This window comes from Corythoichthys intestinalis, chromosome 8 (assembly GCF_030265065.1).
Source record: "Corythoichthys intestinalis isolate RoL2023-P3 chromosome 8, ASM3026506v1, whole genome shotgun sequence".
NCBI lineage: Eukaryota > Metazoa > Chordata > Actinopteri > Syngnathiformes > Syngnathidae > Corythoichthys > Corythoichthys intestinalis.
In genome coordinates, this window is record NC_080402.1 from 9,743,746 (window position 1) to 9,763,134 (window position 19,389).

The following is a 19,389-nucleotide window of genomic DNA, read 5'->3' on the forward strand; positions in this document are numbered from 1 at the left end:
CGTTAGTTACCGAGGATGTGCAGGTGGGCGTTACAACAATTTGGTTGAATGAAGTGCAAGTTGAGAGACATGGAGAGAGCAGAGCGGTAGAGGGGACGAGGGAAGTGGGTGCTGATGCCATTGCAAATGCGATGATGATTAGCTATGTGGCTCGGAGTGTTAGCATAGCCTTTGCGTTCTCGTTAGCATTATCATTTAGCGACGAGCGTCATCTTAGACTCTCGGGCAACTTTTTTGTACATAGAGTTCGTGGCTTCCAGGTGGATACAATTAATTGAACATAATGTACTGTTTTCCTATTGAGTGTACATTATCATCACCAAGTTGGCATTGTCCTTGTAGATGCTGCAATATAATATATATATATATATATATTTTTTTTTAAATTACCAAAAAGTCACTTTCCCTAGACTTTCACTGAATGATTTATCCATGAACCTTGGGTACCATTTTTTAATCAAAACAACTAGAACAAAGACAAAGGCAGGAGATTTAGAGCCTCACTCGCATATTGGAAAATATATATACTGTATTAGGGGTGTAATGATACACACAAGTTCGGCACACGGTTCAGTACGTACCTCGGTACAGGGGTCATGGTTCAGTACAACAGGAAATTCAAAAAGGCTATTTTTCCGTTAAAATTTAAAATTTAAATTTAAATTTACCGTTACACTGTTATATAAATGAAATTAAAAAAATTAAAAAATGTAAAAAGTGTGACCTACCTTTTCATTTATTTATTTATTCTATGGAATGACAACAATCAGTACTATTCAATCAGTTAATATGGTAAATGTACAGTATTGTTCTTATATAGCGCATTTATCTACATGGTTACCAAAGTGCTTTACATTAGCACATATTTACCCTTTCACACACAAATTCACACACCAATGGTGCTGGTACCATGCAAGTCACTGCCAACCCATTGGGGGCAAATTAGGGTTCAGTGCCTTGCCCAAGGGCACGTCGACTGTCATAGCCAGGAATTGAACCGTTAACCCTTCGGTCCCAGGACTACTCAAGCTACCAACTGCACCATGCTTAATCTAAATATCTTTTATGAATAACTAATTACTCTTACAATGAGGTAACTAACTTTAAATTACTTTTGGGAGAAGTAATTTGTAACTGTAACTAATTACTTTTTAAAAGTAACAACACTGTATAGCAGTCATGTCCAAAGTCCGGCCCGGGGGCCAAATGCGGACCATGGTCAAATTTCATCCGGCCCCCAGCCTCCGTCATAAAATCAACAACGTCTGGCCCGCACAAAGACTTAATTCGTCAGCAGAACTGCAACCAGCATATGAAGTAGCTTACACACGAAATGCTGCTCCTCATTTACCCACTAAAAGGTAGTGTTGCACCGATACCATTTTTTGGCCCCGATACTGATACCTGGGTGTGCAGTATCGGCCGATACCGATACCATACCAATACCACCCTGATTATATATATATATATATATATTTTTTTTTTTCTTAATTTTTTTTTTTTTCAAAGAGCTACATAATTGGATGTGAAATCATTGCTATCAAGGCTTTGTCAGGCTGTTGCTTACCTTTGCAAAATAAGAAAAAGTACACTAAACCCTAGTAGACAATAGTTGAATAAACCTTTCGCTCTCAAAGGCCAAAATAGTGCTAAATTTGTGAAATTAATAAAACATGTATAATATTAACCCAACAGTAAGAAAGTAAAAATAAATTCATAATAATAAACTCTGAATGAACTGAATAAACTTTTTTAAACCTCTCAAAGTCCAAACAGTGCAACTTTCATGAAATTATTGTCACATTCTGCTGCTGGTTAGATTGTGTTTTGTTGCTGGGCGTGGGGGCGTGGCACTTGAATCCAATGCAGGCTCATCAACGCAGCATTTAAGCACGGGTGATCTCAGAGAAGGCTGCCGAGATATTTGCCTTGCTGATCGCTATTTGACATCTGGCACAATAATCTCGCTACATTTGCTTGTTATGCCCCTGCATTGGGTTTTTCTGTTAGTGTGCTGCTCTCGTTTGTAACCGCTGCCTATCGTCTTAGTTTGTCCGTCGACCTGCTGTCACGGACTCCTTTTGTTATTTCTACTGTCCCGCGATCGCGTTATTTTTGTTTGCAATCATTAAACCCTTTTATGTATCCCCCGCTTGTTGTCTGCTTCGAGGTTCAACCTTGTTTCCGCATTTGCGGACGCTAACAATTATAAGTAATAATAATTGACCACAGCATCCCGTCTCTCCTTTTTTTCAGGAGGTGGGAGTCGATTATTTCTATTTCTGAAAGGTGGCAACAATACTTTGGAAACACTTCCCAAATTACTGCGGCATTTCTTTCAGTAAAAGACAATAAAAGTAAAGTAGACGAAGTGAACTGACCAGAGATTGTTGCTCCGGTCCAGCGGCCTTCTTCCTCTGGATAGCAGTCCTGCTCTTGCAGACTCAAACTCGTTGTGTTCGTTCACGTTTCGTCTTCAAATGTTTTATCAAGTTCAGGGTATTGAAACTGGCCGATTTAACTCCACATCTCCAAACTTTCAGGCCGAAAATCTTGCATGCAGCCATTGATTTTAATCAACGGGATTTCTATTTGGAAATATTTCCCGACCGCCGCCATATTTCCTGGTTTGTTTTTCGTCCATATGAAAAAGCCCCCTTTTGATTGGTCAGGAGTGGCTATTGGCCCGCTCTCATTGGTCTGGAGCAGGCCAATAGCGATAGCTGCTTGGTGTTCACGTGTCATCACACAACACAGAGACAGAGTGTAGTGAGCGCCAGGAGGAGAAAAAGGCTGTGGTCAAATGTTATAATAATGGACCGGTAAATGGTATCGGCGCCGTCTTTGTTGGTACTCGCCGATACCGATACCACCATTTCGGGCCGGATCGGCGCCCCCTGCCGATACTAGTATCGGTATCGGTGCATCTTTACTAAAAGGCAGCAGCACTTTAACCCTTTATTGCCAAATATATCACATTTGAGACACCTAAAAATTCATGGCTTTGAGACTAATTTAGAATTTTGACATTTCTTTTTGAAAAAAAAAAATGATGGATTCAAGTCAACACATGCATCTGCAGGTTCCATGAGAGAAAAAAACATGATTTAGCATGGGTTATAGATATTAGAGCGCTTATTACACATTCATTTTGACTTTTCTTTTTACAAATTTGAAAAATACGTTTCATTAGGACCTTATTTTTCAAATTTTGGGATTCTCTGATAATTGCTTCATGTTGCAAGTATTTAAGGGCTAAGCAGCATGACACCGTGTGACCCATTACTTCCATTTTCTATAATGGCGACAATCAACAAAAAAAAGAAAGTTGACTGTAACGGCCGACGCTTCAAGGATAGGTGGAAATTGGACTATTTCCTCACTAAAATACGCAACAACTGTGTCTTGCCTCATTTGTAAAGAGACAGTCGCTGTTTTTAAAGATTTCAATGTGAGGCGATATTACCAAACAAGACACGCCGACATGTACGACAAGATCACAGGGAAGATACGCAGCGAGAAATTGAAGCAACTTGAAGCTAGTTTAATTTCACAGCATTAGTATTCCGCAAGAGCTCGAGAGTCGTAAGAGAACGCCAAAAAGGGTAGTTGCGAGATTGTTGAAATTATTCATTAAAAAAATAATAAAGCAAATGTGACACACTGAATGGCTTGCTAAATTTAGCTTAAATATATTGTTCTACGTAAAGGACGTCAACCAAGGTCGGCCCCACACATTTTTACCACGCCAAATCTGGCCCCCTTTGCAAAAAGTTTGGACACCCCTGCTGTATAGGAAAGTGTCATTGTGTTACTTGATTGTTTGATCATATTTTCAAAAATGTATTAAATGCGACCCGAGCAAAGATTGAGTTGACCCCAAGTGCGTGTTTGCATGTGGGAAAGTAGGTGCTGAGTCGCAATTCCTGCGCGAGAATCTGCTGAGCGTGCAGCTTGAGTGACTCTTGCTGTAATTGCTTGGAGTGAACATATCTTATTTTCAGGCCATTTATCTCAGATTTGATGCTTCATCACATACCTTCACCCTCCTCTTTCTCGTTCATCATGTGTCTCTTTCTCTCACACACACACATTCACATACATAAATACTCCCCCGCCGCCTCTCTCGTCTCTCTTTCACCATATGATATTCCTCTGTTGACATGTCCGCTGACCCGTTGCTGCGGCAACCAGACATTTGTGCCGACCCCCGCGCGTACTTGCGTGACAGTCTGGTGCAAAGAGTACACCAAGAGTACACAAGTCACCAATCAGTGGTGCAAAGACTCAGTTACTGTACTTGAGTATTTATGTAGGAAAAACGTTTCACTTTTACTTCTTAATTTGCAAAATTTCGCTCTGCACTTTTTACTCCTTGCTTTGTTAAAAAAGGACAATCTTGGGGTTCCTCAAGGCGGGAAAATCAAACAAAACGCAAAACATCAATCATTTGGTCATCCCGCAGACAGTTGTTTTTTGTGAACAATGGCGATAAAGAAAATATTTTGTCGACGAACAATTTTTTTTCATGACGATGATGTCACGAGCTGAAAAAAGTGGCTTGGGAGACAAGAACATAACGAGACTAATGCCAGTTTTCATCTTACGAGACAAAAATGCAACATAGTTTCTGTCGTATTTTTACAATGCGTAACATTTTCATATTGTACGTGGAGTACGTAACGTGGCTTCATAGCAGTGTTTGGGTCGTGTCACTCATGTGAGATGTGTTGCACCTCCCCCTCACTCTTCTCACCGTAGTTTAGGACATGTCTAAAGCTAGGTTGTGCTCCATATTGCTTGTTTGGAAACACAGTAAAGTTGTATTCGTATTTTGGCAAAAGAGAATATGCAATGGGTTTTTTTGCTTTTAAAGGTCTGTGCTCAATGATAATCAGACTCTAAATGTAACTCCTAGCATTATCCTAGCATTCCTCAGTAGCATTAGCTTTAGAATGGCGAGCGTCCTTTTAAAACACTGTCCAGTCTAAAGCAGAGCCACTTGGCTTTGGTCAGTAAGTCTAGAGGAGAGCCAGTTGGTGAAATGGCATTTAGCTGTTAGCGCACTTCAGGTGTTTTGTTTGGTAAATGAGCAATTACAGGGAAACAGTGATTGCTTGCAACTTCTGGCTAGACTCTAAGAATGGCAAAAAAAATACCAGACTTCACAGTGTTGAACGCTCGGACAACATTTTTTTTCAATACAATCTTTATATATATATGTATATATATACATATATATGTACAGTACTGTACAAAAACTTTAGGCAGGACACCTGCCTAAAACTTTTGCACAGTACTGTATATATATATATTTTTTTTAATTATTAAATTTATTAGGATCATGGAAGCTTCCACTTGGGGAAAATATATCCATACAGTATATCCTGTATATACATAATATAATAAAAATATACAGTACTGATATTAGGGCTGTCAAAATTATTGCGTTAACGGGCGTTAATTAATTTTTTAAATTAATCACGTTAAAATATTTGACGCAATTAACGCAGATGCCCCGCTCAGACAGTGAAACGCTCACTTGTTGTGTTTTATGGAGTTTTGCCGCCCTCTGCTGGCACTTGGGTGCGAGTAATTTTATAGACTTCAGCACCCATGAGCCTTTTGTAAGTTATTATTGACATCAACAATGGCGGGCTACTGGTTTATTTTTTGATGGAAAATTATACAAATTTTATTAAAATGAATACATTAAGAGGGGTTTTAATATAAAATTTCTATAACTTGTACTAACATTTTTCTTTTAAGAACTACAAGTCCCTCTATCCATGGATTGCTTTAACAGAATGTTAATAATGATAATGCCATCTTTTTGATTTATTGTTATAATAAACAAATGCAGTCCTTATGTACCGTATGTTGAATGTATATATCCCTCTTGTGTCTTATCTTTTCATTCCAACAATAATTTACAGAAAAATATTGCAGATTTTATAGATGGTTTGAATTGCGATTAATTGCGATTAATTACGATTAATTAATTTTTAAGCTGTAATTAACTAGATTAAAATTTTTAATCGTTTGACAGCCCTAATATATACAGTGGGGAGAACAAGTATTTGATACACTGCCAATGGGTTTTCCCATTGGCAGTGTATCAAATACTTGTTCTCCCCACTGTATATATATATATATATAGTATATATTTCTGTCTCCATCCCTGTACCCGTGTATAATGCGCACCATGATTTTACAAGTTGATTTGGGGGGAAAAAAGTGCACGTTATATCCGGGAAATTACGGTATATTTTTGTTCAAAGCATCAATATCATACTGTTACAAAATTGAGGATTTACATCCCTTGTAGTCAGTGTCATAGTGTTATGATCCGGTCTGATCTTATGACGTTGTGATTGAAAAAAGGAATTCTGGTAGTGGGATGTTTCCTGAACTTAATTTTTCACCACTCTCGTGTTTTTACCCTTGCAAGGTGCGCAATATTTTGCAGTGACTGACAAAGTAGACTGCACGTGTAGGGAGTCCTGCAAAAATTAGCTCTGACGCACTGTTATGAATATCAAACAAAAGGCAGACGTACTGGAAGTTGGGTGATAGGTTAAAGAGGCTTTAACATTGGTTCCTCCACTAAAGCTTATTGGTTTCCCTATATGTCAATCAAGAGACATCCAATTGCAAGAAAGGAAGGACTAGTGATCAACTGGCTCTGTCTTAGAAATCAACCTTTAATGTATAGTTTTTTTTTTTTTTTAATTATTATATATTTATCTTGAATTATTTTTGTCTTTGCTTAAGCTATGGAAACATGTTTGGATCAAGAAAATATGTGATATATCCTGACTATTTTCTTCTTAGCTACATGAGCACTAAAGAAGTTTATAAAACCAGAAAAATATTATTTTTCTACATTCTTCTAAAATTGTGTTTAGTTAACTGTAATTGTATTATAAATAAATACCGTGCTTCTACTTACCTTATTACCTGTCATTGACAGGGATAGACACCCAATCCATTTTAACACGCACAGAATAGCACACATATCCGTTGTACTTTTTTATTTTCTATGAAAAATAACATTCATTACAGTTACAGTGTGTACAACCGACAGTTCCTTTCACCTGAAATGGCAATAATATTAACAATAATAATCTCACTCATCATAATAATTACACTTGAGAACTGAAGGATTTGATTATCCTCCTTTTTGTTTTGAAATAAGTTAAGAAATCAAAGCCTTTCTACATATTTGACATTGTCGTTCTATCAACTGTCTGACAGCGTTTCGCCAACAAGCTTCGTCTTTAAGACTACTTTTATGTATTTTTGTCCATGTTAGGCAGAAGTTGTACAACGTGAGCGCGTTAGGTGGGTGCTCCTCAATGTGGCCCCAAGTCCATCCAGTGTTTAGTGTGACACAGTTCCTGTGAATCAAGGAGTTCGTAAGATTGCACTTTTCATTTATATATATATTTCGGTCCACCCGCGTCTAGTGCGTGTCCAGTCTTTATCCAGTGTGTATCGGGTCCCTCACTAGTAAGGTCCAGTGTGTCCATGCACCCTTTGGAGCTTGTTTTCTGGGCCTCGCGGCCTTTGGTTTTGCTTCAAAAATCCCTTTGAATGAGAAGAGAAATGTTGGTTAGAAACTCCTCAATTTAGAATATGTGTAAACTTTATGCTAACTACCACAAGACATACAGTGTATCACAAAAGTGAGTACACCCCTGCAGATATTTAAGTATATGGCGGAAAACACTCAGGTGACTTGAAGTTCTGAGAGCCCCAATTTCGCCAAACTTCAAAATTGTTCAATATGCATGTGTGATACATCATTGGAAAGCTTAAAATCTCAATTTTCTGGGGGAAGAAAAATTTTGGACAGGAGGGCATTTAAAAAAAAAAAAACAACAACGTTTTTTAAACAACAAAACCCTATCTGGAGGTGAGAGCATGCGAGAGCAGAATTACAGCGCACTGACTACTTTTCATTGTGTCGAAGTGTCATTTTGTCAGTGTTGTCCCATGAAAAGATATACTTAAATATCTGCAGAAATGCAAGGGGTGCTCACTTTTGTGATACACTGTATCTTTAAATCTAGTTTTGATAGATAATTCTGATTTGGCCTCGCCGCCCAGTCCAAGATTAAGTGCAAGACTTTTGGAAATCGAGACCATGGCCAGTATTGAGAATAAAAACACAACTCACCTGCACCTCAACTCTACATGATCATGGCCCTCATTGCTGTCTTGCTGATGCGTTTGCGATGTTTCCGCCTACGACGGGGAGACACGGGCCTTAAAGGGGTCTGACGGCTGGAAGGCGGGGCCACCGTCACTAGCGCTGTGGACGACAAAGCAGATCCATACATTTCAGACAAGTGGAACTTGAGAGTGTCATAATATACAACCATGAAAATCTTATTCCTGAACCTAACTCCCATTCAAAGGTCCTGTTTTGGTTTGGATCTCACTGCAGAACATGTGCTCTTTTACTGCCTTAGCCACAATACAAAGATACAAAGTGATACACGAATGTACTAGCAAGGGACCGGATGCATTTTTGTAGCCGCAACGTTTTCATCACAGCATTTGTGTAAAAGCTTCCCATCAAGGACAAATACGGTGACTGTGGAACTCTCACAGAAACTTTACAAGTCCCGAGGTTGCCTGATGACCTTCAAGCTTCCTTTAAAAAAAGTACTGAGAAAGGCTTTGAGTTCTCAGGGGTGGTGGAAGAATAGCAGGACACGTCGTTGTGATGCTTCCTGTTCCTTGTTACCCACAATGCATGATGTCAATACTGACCCGCCAGGCTCAATTTTTGTTCCCAGCACAACATGTTGTTCTCCAACAAGGACCCAAACAGTAAAATTCATGATCGAGGCAATGCATTTCCTGGTTCAATTAAAATTGGTATTCAAACAGTACTGTACTCTTCATCATTCTGTTCTTATTTTGGCATCGTGACTCCAAGACGACACCTAACAACTGATAAACAGTACGTTCTTGCTGCCAGGCTTTTACTCATTCTCTGCCATTGAAGGTGAGCGAGGTGAAATCCATTTTAACTTGGAGCAGTGGCAATTAATTAACATCGGACCAGAATTCTCTGAGGCCAAGCCAAGAACAAGACTTTTGAGAGTCAAGACCAAGGCCTTGATTGAAATATTACAAAGACTGGCATCAAAACCGAGACAAAGACAAAATCTTTTAGTAATCAAGTCTGAGACAAGATCAAGATGAGGTTTTGAACTAAGCCCGGTCTTGATTGTACAGTTAGTATACTTTGGGAAACCAACAGTGGTCACCCAGAACTACACTGTCTCTACTTTGTAACATGAAGATTTGTTAGATTCCATTAGGAACTAGACTTGCCTGAAACCAGAACTCTCTAAAAGTCTAAGACCAAGTCACGATCAAAACTTTTAGGAGGCAAGACCAAGCTTTAAACAAAACCAGGACTAAGTCTCTTAGGCAAATTAGACATGCCTGAAATGAAAACTCTCTGAAACTCTAAGACCAAGTCAAGATCAAGACTTTTGGGAGTCAAGACCAAGATTTAAACAAAGCCAAGACTAAGTCTCTTAGGCAAAGTAGACTTGCCTGAAACCAGAACTCTCTGAAACTGTAAGACCAAATCCAGATCAAGACTTTTGGGAGTCAAGACCAAGATTTAAACAAAACCAAGACTAAGTCTCCAAGGCATATTAGACATGCCTGAAACAAAAACTCTCTGAAACTCTAAGACTAAGTCAAGGTCAAGACTTTTGGGAGTCAAGACCAAGATTTAAACAAAACCAAGACGACATGCCTGAAACGACAACTCTCTGAAACTCTAAGACCAAGTCAAGATCAAGACTTTTGGGCGTAAAGACCAATATTTAAACAAAACCAAGACTAAGTCTATTAGGCAAATTAGACATGCCTGAAACAAAAACTCTCTGAAACTCTAAGACCAAGTCAAGATCAAGACTTTTGGGAGTCAAGACCAATATTTAAACAAAACCAAGACTAAGTCTCTTAGGGGTCGAGTCTGAAACCAGACCAAGATCTTTCATATTTGGTCTTGATCAGGGGTGCCCAAGTTCGGTCCTCGGGCGACCCTATCCAGCTTGTTTTCCATGTTGCCCTCCTCCAACACACCTGAATTAAATAATCCGGCTCATTCTCAGGCTCCTGCAGCGCTTGCTGATGAGCTGATCATTTGATTCAGGTGTCGTAAAGGAGGGAGACATGGAAAACAAGCCGGATGGGGGCTCTCGAGGACCGGACTTGGGCCCCCCTGGTTTAGAAGCAAGACCGATTTTGATTGTTCCACACTAGTTAGTATACTTTTGCTAAACCTACATTGACAGACACACTGTCCCTATTTTTGCAATATGCTCTGTTAGTTTCTGCTTTGCTGCATCTGGAACAGAGTGCCTTTCATGCAATGAAATTTCATGACTATCGAGGAATTCAAGAGACATGTGCTGTCCAGTGTCGGAAAGCTTGATCTCAGTCGCAGGTCATGGATGATGAAGCCATAAGCCAGCGAAAAACTTGGATATTGTCTTTACCTGCTTTTGGTCTTTGCTGAGGATGAAGATGAGTAGGCTGGTCAAGCTCGCTCTGAACCACCTCCAGAACTTTCTGCCTCCTCTCCTCTTCCGTGAGCTGACCTCCTCCATTGGCCAGCGTCAAGTCTATAGCCTCGCCCTGATTGGCCGACTCAATGTTCTTCCCGGTTTGACGGTCCGCTTGTGTCCTCGGGTGTGTCTGCGTCGCCTCCACGTTTGGTCGACCATTCACCGAGTCTTTGTGGATGATGGAAATGTGCAAAACTGGGGCAGGGGGTTCTTCTGAACGGGGGGACTGGGTCGGGCTGGGAATGGAGGCGCTGTCTGACTGAGGGGCGTTGAGTCGATATTGCGTCCGAAGATTCTGATCCTTGGAATCTTCGACGTCGTCTCTCTGGAACGGCGACCGCTGACGATGAACTCCGCCGTCATCCTCTCGACTGCCCTCGTTCCCACTTCCCTGGCCGACCTGCGGTGGAATTCTGGCTTCTCCGTCCGAGCGCCAGCTGTTGACCGACAGGTGTGTTCTGGGCTGCGTCCAGTGCACCAGTTGAGTGTATCCTCCCTGCGGCCATTGCCTCGGAGCCGCTTCCTGCTCCTCGCTGTTGTAGAGTCGCTGGTTGTGCTTCAGGTCATCGAGGCGGTGGAGGTCGGCCTTGGAGCCGTGGGGCTTAAGCGGGGCAGGGTGGGCTGCCCGCGGAAGAGGTGCCAGAGGCTGGGATGGCGAGGTAAGCGGCGGTGGGTTGGGCGAAGAAGGCTGGCACCTGCACGCCAGGTGATCCTCCACCGAGATGATGGCTTTGTCGTAGTGGGCCTTCCTGTTGATGTACTGGATCTTTATCACCTGCAAACAAAAGCACACTCGTGAGAATGTGTTGTGCAAGTCACCTCACATCGGCATGAAGACGTTTCCAGACAAGCTAATAAAACGTTCGGGAAATGCGGTGGCTTCCTGCCAGAACCGATTCTTCAGGTGCCGTTATTCAACATGTTTTGAAATTGACACCGTGCGCTCAGACACGATTCGTTCGTCCCTGCTGGCAGACGGGGACCCCTTTGTTGTTGTGTCACACACTACTGGACTAATCGTTGAAAACGTATGTGGTGGTATGGAACTTCGCATCAGAAAAACTTCCCGCCCGGAGGTTATAAAATATTCCCGTAGTACCTGTTCGCATGCCCTATCTTGTTTGCATAATCAGAGCAAAAATGAGAGTGTAAAAAAGAGGGCCGCCAGAAAGTTGATTTCACCTGTTTGCCTTTAAACTGATCCAACGTTTTTCACCAAAATGTTTCCCGGTCGAAAGAAGTTCAAGGCACAAAAACGAGACAAACACAGACTCTTATGTACTCTTTTACAGGCACTACCAAGGGTGTTGGTTTGCATAGGGATGGTAGGGACACAAAACTTTCCAACTTTTCAGGATGCTCAAATTGTCCCCACCAACTTTTAAGCAACGTTATTTGCATGATACAATGAGTTCAGCTATGAAAGTAACTTAGATTGTCTTCCAATGTGTTGTTAGGATAGAATTGACCCTACCATTATTAAGTGAATTAATTTCATTACAGTGGGGTAAATAACTATTAAGTCAACCACTAATTGTGCAAGTTCCCCCACTTGAAAATATTAGCAAGGCCTGTAATTGTCAACATGGGTAAACCTCAACCATGAGAGACAGAATGTGGAAAAATAAAACCAGAAAATCACATTGTTTGATTTTTAAAGAATTTATTTGCAAATCATGGTAGAAAATAAGTATTTGGTCAGTACACAAAGTTCATCTCAATACTTTGTTATGAACCCTTTGTTGGCAATAACGGAGGCCAAACGTTTTCTGTAACTCTTCACAAGCTTTTCACACACTGTTGTTGGTATTTTGGCCCATTCCTCCATGCAGATCTCCTCTAGAGCAGTGATGTTTTGGGGCTGTCGTTGGGCAACACGGACTTTCAACTCCCTCCACAGGGTTTCTAAAAAGTACTTTTGGAGCTAGAGCCTTTAGCCACCAAGCCCCTGTTTTATGGAATCAGCTTCCAAACTCGAGTAGAAAGCTGCTTAGAGAGGTGTCTTACTGTATGTTTTCTAGAGGCGTGCGAAATTTCCGATTCTTAGATTATTCGCGATTCGGCCGTGGAACATTCGAGAACGATTCACAAACATCCAAATTCCGATTATTGAATTATACCGGGTAAAACGGAAGTAAAACACAGTCAGCGCAGTCTTTGGGGCGCAATGAGGAACTGACCGAGAGCAAATATCATATTCAACTCATGCCGCTTATAAAAAAACAATCATACCTGACTGCGGCCAACAGCCGCTACAAACAATGCCCAGTTGCTAGTTGCTACAAACATACGGCTACAGTAGATATCATATACAGTATACTGTATGTAGAACTAGATGCAAAATGATGGACGACGGCGGTGTTAGAACATGTATTATTGAACAGAGATGCGAAATGACAGACTTTCCGGCGTTAGTAAACAGCCGCCATCTTAAAGCAGTACTAAAGCCGTAACTTCTCTAGAAGGCTCTGTTGTAGCTAACCTAATTAACTTTTTATCTAAAATACTCCTAAATCGGCAGAATCTTGTCTTGAATCTATCTTTAAATGATGAAATAGTTTTACAACTTTGACAAAAGTAGACAGAAGGGAAATTATGGAATAACGAGCAATTTTAACAACTGTAACAGTTGATTCACAACATTAAATGAATTGAATGTAGTTTAAAGCTGCTGATACTGAACGGGGACTGGAGTATTTTATTTACTGTTATTTTTGTATATTTGTTTATTGTTATATGTTAACTTGATACTGAAATAGTAGTTTGGTTTAGCCTGAGAGGATTTTTGAAGAATTTTTGAACTAATGTACAAAACATTTAAGAAAAAAAAAAGGAGGGGGGTGCATCACTTATCGTTTTATAATCGAATCAGAGCCTCTGAATCGTAATCGAATCGTTAGGTGCCTAAAGATTCCCAGCTGTAATATTTTCTACTGTCAACTTTGATTCAACTGTACATTTTGTGCATTTATTCATTAATTAAAAAGTATTTATTTTGCACATAATTAAAAAAATACAGTGCTGTGCAAAAGTTTTAGGCAGGTGTCCTATATATATATATATATATATATATATATATATATATATATATATATATATATATATATATATATATATATATATATATATATATATATATACATACTATATATACATACTATATATATATATATATATATATATATATATATAGTGTATATATACATAATATATATATACAGTATGTATATACAGTATATATACAGTACTGTGCAAAACCTATGCGCATTTTAACCCCCCCCCCCAAAAAAAAACCTTAAAAAGCACAACCACTCTAAATGTCCTTTATATGAAGCAAGCATTTTGAAAAATGACTTTCTCCCTATGAAAATAATTTGAACTTTTTTCATTTTTATTTAGGAACCAGCCATTTTTTGAGAAATGTACCTAATCTGTTTGGTCTTATTAATGTCCCGTCCCCAACATAAAGTGTACATGCAGGTTATGCTGTTATAGCGTCCCTACCAATTTTGAGACCAAACCTACGTCCTTGGGCACTACGGTGTTCTTTTTCTTCTCTCAGGTTAATTCTAGTGACGTATTAAGCAGAACAATGGTTGGTGATTGAGTGTTTACCTGCAGGTATCTGCTGGAGGTGACGGTGGGGACGCACTGCAGCAGTTTGCTGTTACAGCAACCCGAACATCGCTGCACCTCCACACAGGGCGGCCACAGCATGAAGTTGGCGTTGCGACGGTCCAGCATGGAACGGGTCACCTCCATCACTTCGGTCCGAACTGTACACACTGCCTGCTGGGCGATTTCTGCCTCTACTAAGGTTGTGGAGCAGATGAGACATTTTGTCAAGGTGAGGAAGTAGAGTTAAATGTGGGAGAATGAGACAAGAGGAACCTACCGATGCTTCTGGTATGGCGTCCGTGGGTTTGGTTTGTGAGAATGCTGGGATCGTCTTCTTTTTCTGTAATAGAGAGGGAAATAATTTTTACTTGATTAATGACGGACAACTGATGGCAATAGACATCCAGTCATTAGCGCATAAAAAAATGTAAATAAATCTATTAAAATGTAAATAAATAAATTGCAGAATAAATACAAATTCAACTCAAGTATTAAAATGAATGTAAATAAATGAATAAAATCAGACTTAATGCAGATACTGTACAATCTGAATAATTAAATACAAATTCAAGTAAACATATAAAAATTGAAATAAATAAATAAAATTGAAATAGATAAATGTTCAAATCAATGAGTGAAAAATTATATACAAATTAAAAACAGAAATAAAGACTAAGTGAAATAACAAATAAATGATATAAGAAAGCAATTCAAATAAATGAAGCAAAATGTAAATATATAAATAAAAACAAAAATAAAACATACAAATCTGAAGGAATAAATACAAACTTAAATAAATAAATCCAAATGGAAATAGATTTTTTAAAAATCCAAATAAAACAGGTAAAAAAAAAACTACAGTGGTATGAAAAAGTATCTGAACCTTTTGAAATTCCTCATATTTCTGCATAAAATCACCATCATAGGTGATCTGATCTTTGTCAAAATCACACAGATGAAAAAACAGTGTCTACTTTAACTATAACCACCCAAACATTAATATGTTTTCATATTTTAATGAGGATAGTATGCAAACAATGACAGAAGAGGGAAAAATAAGTAAGTTAACAGTCAAATTTAATATTTTGTGGCCCACTTCAACCAGACGCTTACTATAGCTGCAGATCAGTTGGACACATCGATCAGGACTAATCTTGGCCCATTCCTCTCTACAAATCTGCTGTAGTTCAGTCAGATTCTTCGGCTGTCTGGCATGAATCACTGTCTTTAAGTCATGCCACAGCATCTCAATGGGGTTCAAGTCTGGACCACTCTAGAACATGTATTTTGTTCTTCTAGAACCATTCTGAAGTTGATTTACTTCTGTGTTTTGGATCATTGTCTTGTTGTAGCATCCATCCTCTTTTTTTGCTTCAACTGTCTGACAGACGGCCTCGGGTTTTCCTGCAAAACATCCTGATAATCTTTTGAATTCCGTCTTCCATTAATGATTGGAAGTTGTCCACGCCCTGAGGTAGCAAAACAGCCCTAAATCATGATGCTTCCTTCACTATGCTTCACGGTGGGGATGAGGTGTTGGTGAGCTGTTCCATTTTTCCTCCACACATGACCTTGTGTGTTACTCCCAAACAATTCAACATTGGTTTCATCAGTCCACAAAATATTTTTGCCAAAACTTCTGTGGAGTGCCCAAGTGTCTTTTTGCGAACATTAAATGAGCATTTTTTTTTTTTTTTTTGACAGCAGTGTCTTCCTCCGCGGAGTCCTCCCATGAACACCATTCTTAGTCATAGTTTTACATATAGTTGATGTGTCCTCAGAGATATTGGACCATGCCATTGATTTCTGTAAGTCTTTAGCAGACACTCTATGGTTCTTTTTTACCTCTCTGAGTATTCTGCGCTGAACTCTTGGCGTCATCTTTGGTGGACGGCCACTCCTTGGGAGAGAAGCAACAGTGCCAAGCTATCTCCATTTGTGAACAACTTCTCTGACTGTCAATTGATGAACATCCACACTTTTAGAGATGGTTTGTATCCTTTCCCAGTTTCATACAAATCAACAATCCTTGATCAAAGGTCTTAAGACAGCTTTTTTTTTAATGCACATCAGACAGTGCTTTTTATCAAGACAATTCTTACCAGCTGTGTGTTTTATAGTGGGTAGAGCAGCTTTAAACCACTCATCAGTGATTGGGCACACACCTGACTTGAATTTGATTGGTAAAAATTGGTTTCAATTGCTCTTTAAGTCTCCTTAAGCAGAGGGTTCACTTAGTTATTTTTTCACCTTCTGTCATTGTTTGCATACTTTACTCATTAAAATATGAAGAGCTATACATGTTTGAGTGGTTTTAGTTAAAGGAGACACTGGTTTTCCCATCTGTTTGATTTTGACAAAGATAAGATCACATTCGATGGTGATTTTATGCTAAAATGTGATAAATTCCAAAAGGTCCAGATACTTTTTCATACCACTGTATAAATAAATAAATTTTAAAGAATAAAAATGAAATATTGACATTAGGGCTGTCAAAATTATCGCGTTAACCGGCAGTAATTAGTTTTTTTAATTAATCAGGTTAAAATATTTGACGCAATTAACGGACATGCCCTGCTCAAGCAGATTAAAATGACAGTATAGTGCAATGTCCACTTGTTACTTGTGTTTTTTGGAGTTTTGTCGCCCTCTGCTGGCGCTTGGGTGCGACTGATTTTATGTGCTTCAGCACCCATGAGCATTGTGTAATTATTGACATCAACAATGATGGGCTACTAGTTTATTTTTTGACTGAAAATTTTACAAATTTTATTCAAACGAAAACATTAAGAGGGGTTTTAATATGAAATTTCTATAACTTGTACTAACATTTATCTTTTAAGAACTACAAGTCTTTCTATCCATGGATCGCTTTAACAGAATGTTAATAATGTTATTGCCATCTTGTTGATTTATTGTTATAATAAACAAATACAGTACTTATGTACCGTATGTTGAATATATATATCCATCTTGTGTCTTATCTTTCCATTCCAACAATAATTTAATGAAAAATATGGCATGTTTTATAGATGGTTTGAATTGCGATTATTTACGATTAATTCATATTTAAGCTGGAATTAACTCGATTAAAAATTTTAATCGTTTGACAGCCCCAATTGAAATATCTTGAAATGAAAAGCTAAACACTGAAATAATAACTTGACAAATTTAATCATTCATTCTTTTATTAATTTGCTGCCATTGATGTTGACAGACATCCAATCCATTTGAACTATGGGGGCTGCCAGCCTCTCCCAGTTAATATTAATTGGACATCTATCAACGTCAATGGCAGTGAAGGAATTAATAAATCAGAAATTATCATTTGATTAGAAAAAGTTGATTTTAGGGCTTCAAAAAAAGTGGCCTTCCCAACTTTTACTAGCATGTTTTTAGTAGTCTTTGTTCACTGCACAAAGGAAGACATTTTTTCTCCTCCCATTTGAACAATTAGGCTATTTTCTGCCACATTCGTCTGGGAGCTGTCAAGAAACTGTTAAAGGGGAAATATGAGATGTTAAATATAGCACATATGTGCCACTATTTCATTTTTTTTACCCCCCGGCTTTAATTATAACCCTCACCATGCGTAAAAGCGAGGTTATCTCAGGATTTTTTGAAGGGGCGGTATTGTTTTTAATGAACAACCTGATGCGCTGAAAAGAGCGGCTCCCAATTAATCTGGCAAGTTGTTTTCATCTTCTGTCCCATTATCTAAGTTTTGCATGACTGATTTCTTTCTCCTTTTCATTTCATTTGCTTAATTGCGTTAAAGTCGGTGCTTTTCGGCGTCTTCGCACGCATGCACGAGTTCGACGGCTCTTCACGCGGCACGAAAAACTACTTTGTCTGTAGAGTCACTTTTTGGAAGTAAATCTGTGCCATGGCGGTTTGGATGTGGATTTCTGAGACTGAAATTGGAACATCTGCAACAAAATTCCTTTTGCAAAAATGCATTTGCGAAAATTCAGTCGCAGAAGTTCCGTAGCAAAAAATATTAAAGTGCAAAACAATTCAGTAGTGGAAATTTAGTTGCAAAAAAATTAAAAAATTCAATCGCAAAAGTTCAGTTGCCAAAAATTCAGTCGCGAAACAATTCATTAACAAAAAGATAACTGCAAAAAAATCAATACTTAAAAAAATTCAGCCACAAAAAAAAAAAAAATCTCAGGAATTCAGTCAATTTTTCGATTTCATTTTTTTTTTTCATCACTGATTTTTTTTTCCCAGCTGAATTTTAGGCAAAATGATTTTTTTTTTTTTTTTTTTGTCACTGATTTTTTTACCTCAGAATTTTTGGGCTGCATTTTTTCTATTCATTTTTTTTTGTCACTTGTTTTTTTCTGATTCAATATTAGGCCAATGATTATTGTTTTGGTCATTGATTTTGGTCATTGATTTTTTTTTTAACCTCAGAATTTTTTGGCAGCTGAATTTTTAGCCACTGGATTTTTTTCTGCTGAGTATTTTTTGCCACTTATTTTTTTCCCACTGAATTTTAAGCAAATGATTTTTTTGTTGTCATGGTCTATTTTTTTTTTTTTTACCTCAGGATTTTTTGCAAGTTGAATTTTTAGCCACCTTATTTTTTCTGCTTAGTATTTTACAGCTTTTACTCTTTGAAACTGAATTGTTTAGGTCGAATTTTGATGCTGTACAAATTCATTGTTAGAAATTAGTTGCAACGTCAATTTTTCAATTTCAATTTTTTTTTTCCAACTGAATTTTAGGCGAATGATTTTTGTTTTTGTTTTTTGGTGATTGATTTTTTGGGGGGATTTTTTTGGCAGTTCAATTTTTAGCCACTGCATTTTTCTTTTGTTTTGCAGCTTTTACTTTTTGTAACTGATGTTTTTGTTAAAATTCAGTTGCAACATCAATTTTTCAATCTGGGTTTTTTTAATTTAATTTTTTATTTTGTCACTTTTTTTCCAACCGAATTTTAGGCAAATGTTAACGTTTTATTTTTTGTTTGTTTGTTTTTTTGGGCAGTTGAGATTTTAGCCACTGCATTTTTTTCAGCTGAGTAATTTGCAGCTTTTACTTTTTGAAACTGAATCTTTTTAGGTCAAATTTTGATGCTGTACAAATTCAGTGTTAGAATTTTGAGGCTGGAGAAAAAAAACAGAAATTCAAGTTCCATAAAAGCAAAATGCATTAAAAA

At 38.2% G+C, this 19,389-nt stretch overlaps 1 protein-coding gene across 1 annotated transcript in view; it reads right to left on the bottom strand.

Moving 5' to 3' along the window:
- Window positions 1-6,997: 6,997 nt before the first annotated feature.
- The window catches only part of pdgfba (platelet-derived growth factor beta polypeptide a), a 40,737-nt gene continuing 28,345 nt past the window's right edge, over window positions 6,998-19,389 (bottom strand). Inside the window, exons 3-7 of the mRNA XM_057843396.1 lie at window positions 14,500-14,562; window positions 14,220-14,416; window positions 10,536-11,379; window positions 8,183-8,317; window positions 6,998-7,590 (exon numbers count right to left, since the gene is read on the bottom strand). Of these exons, the coding sequence (XP_057699379.1) occupies window positions 8,196-8,317; window positions 10,536-11,379; window positions 14,220-14,416; window positions 14,500-14,562 (1,226 nt within the window). The 3' untranslated portion in view covers window positions 6,998-7,590; window positions 8,183-8,195. The remainder of the gene's footprint in view (window positions 7,591-8,182; window positions 8,318-10,535; window positions 11,380-14,219; window positions 14,417-14,499; window positions 14,563-19,389) is intronic.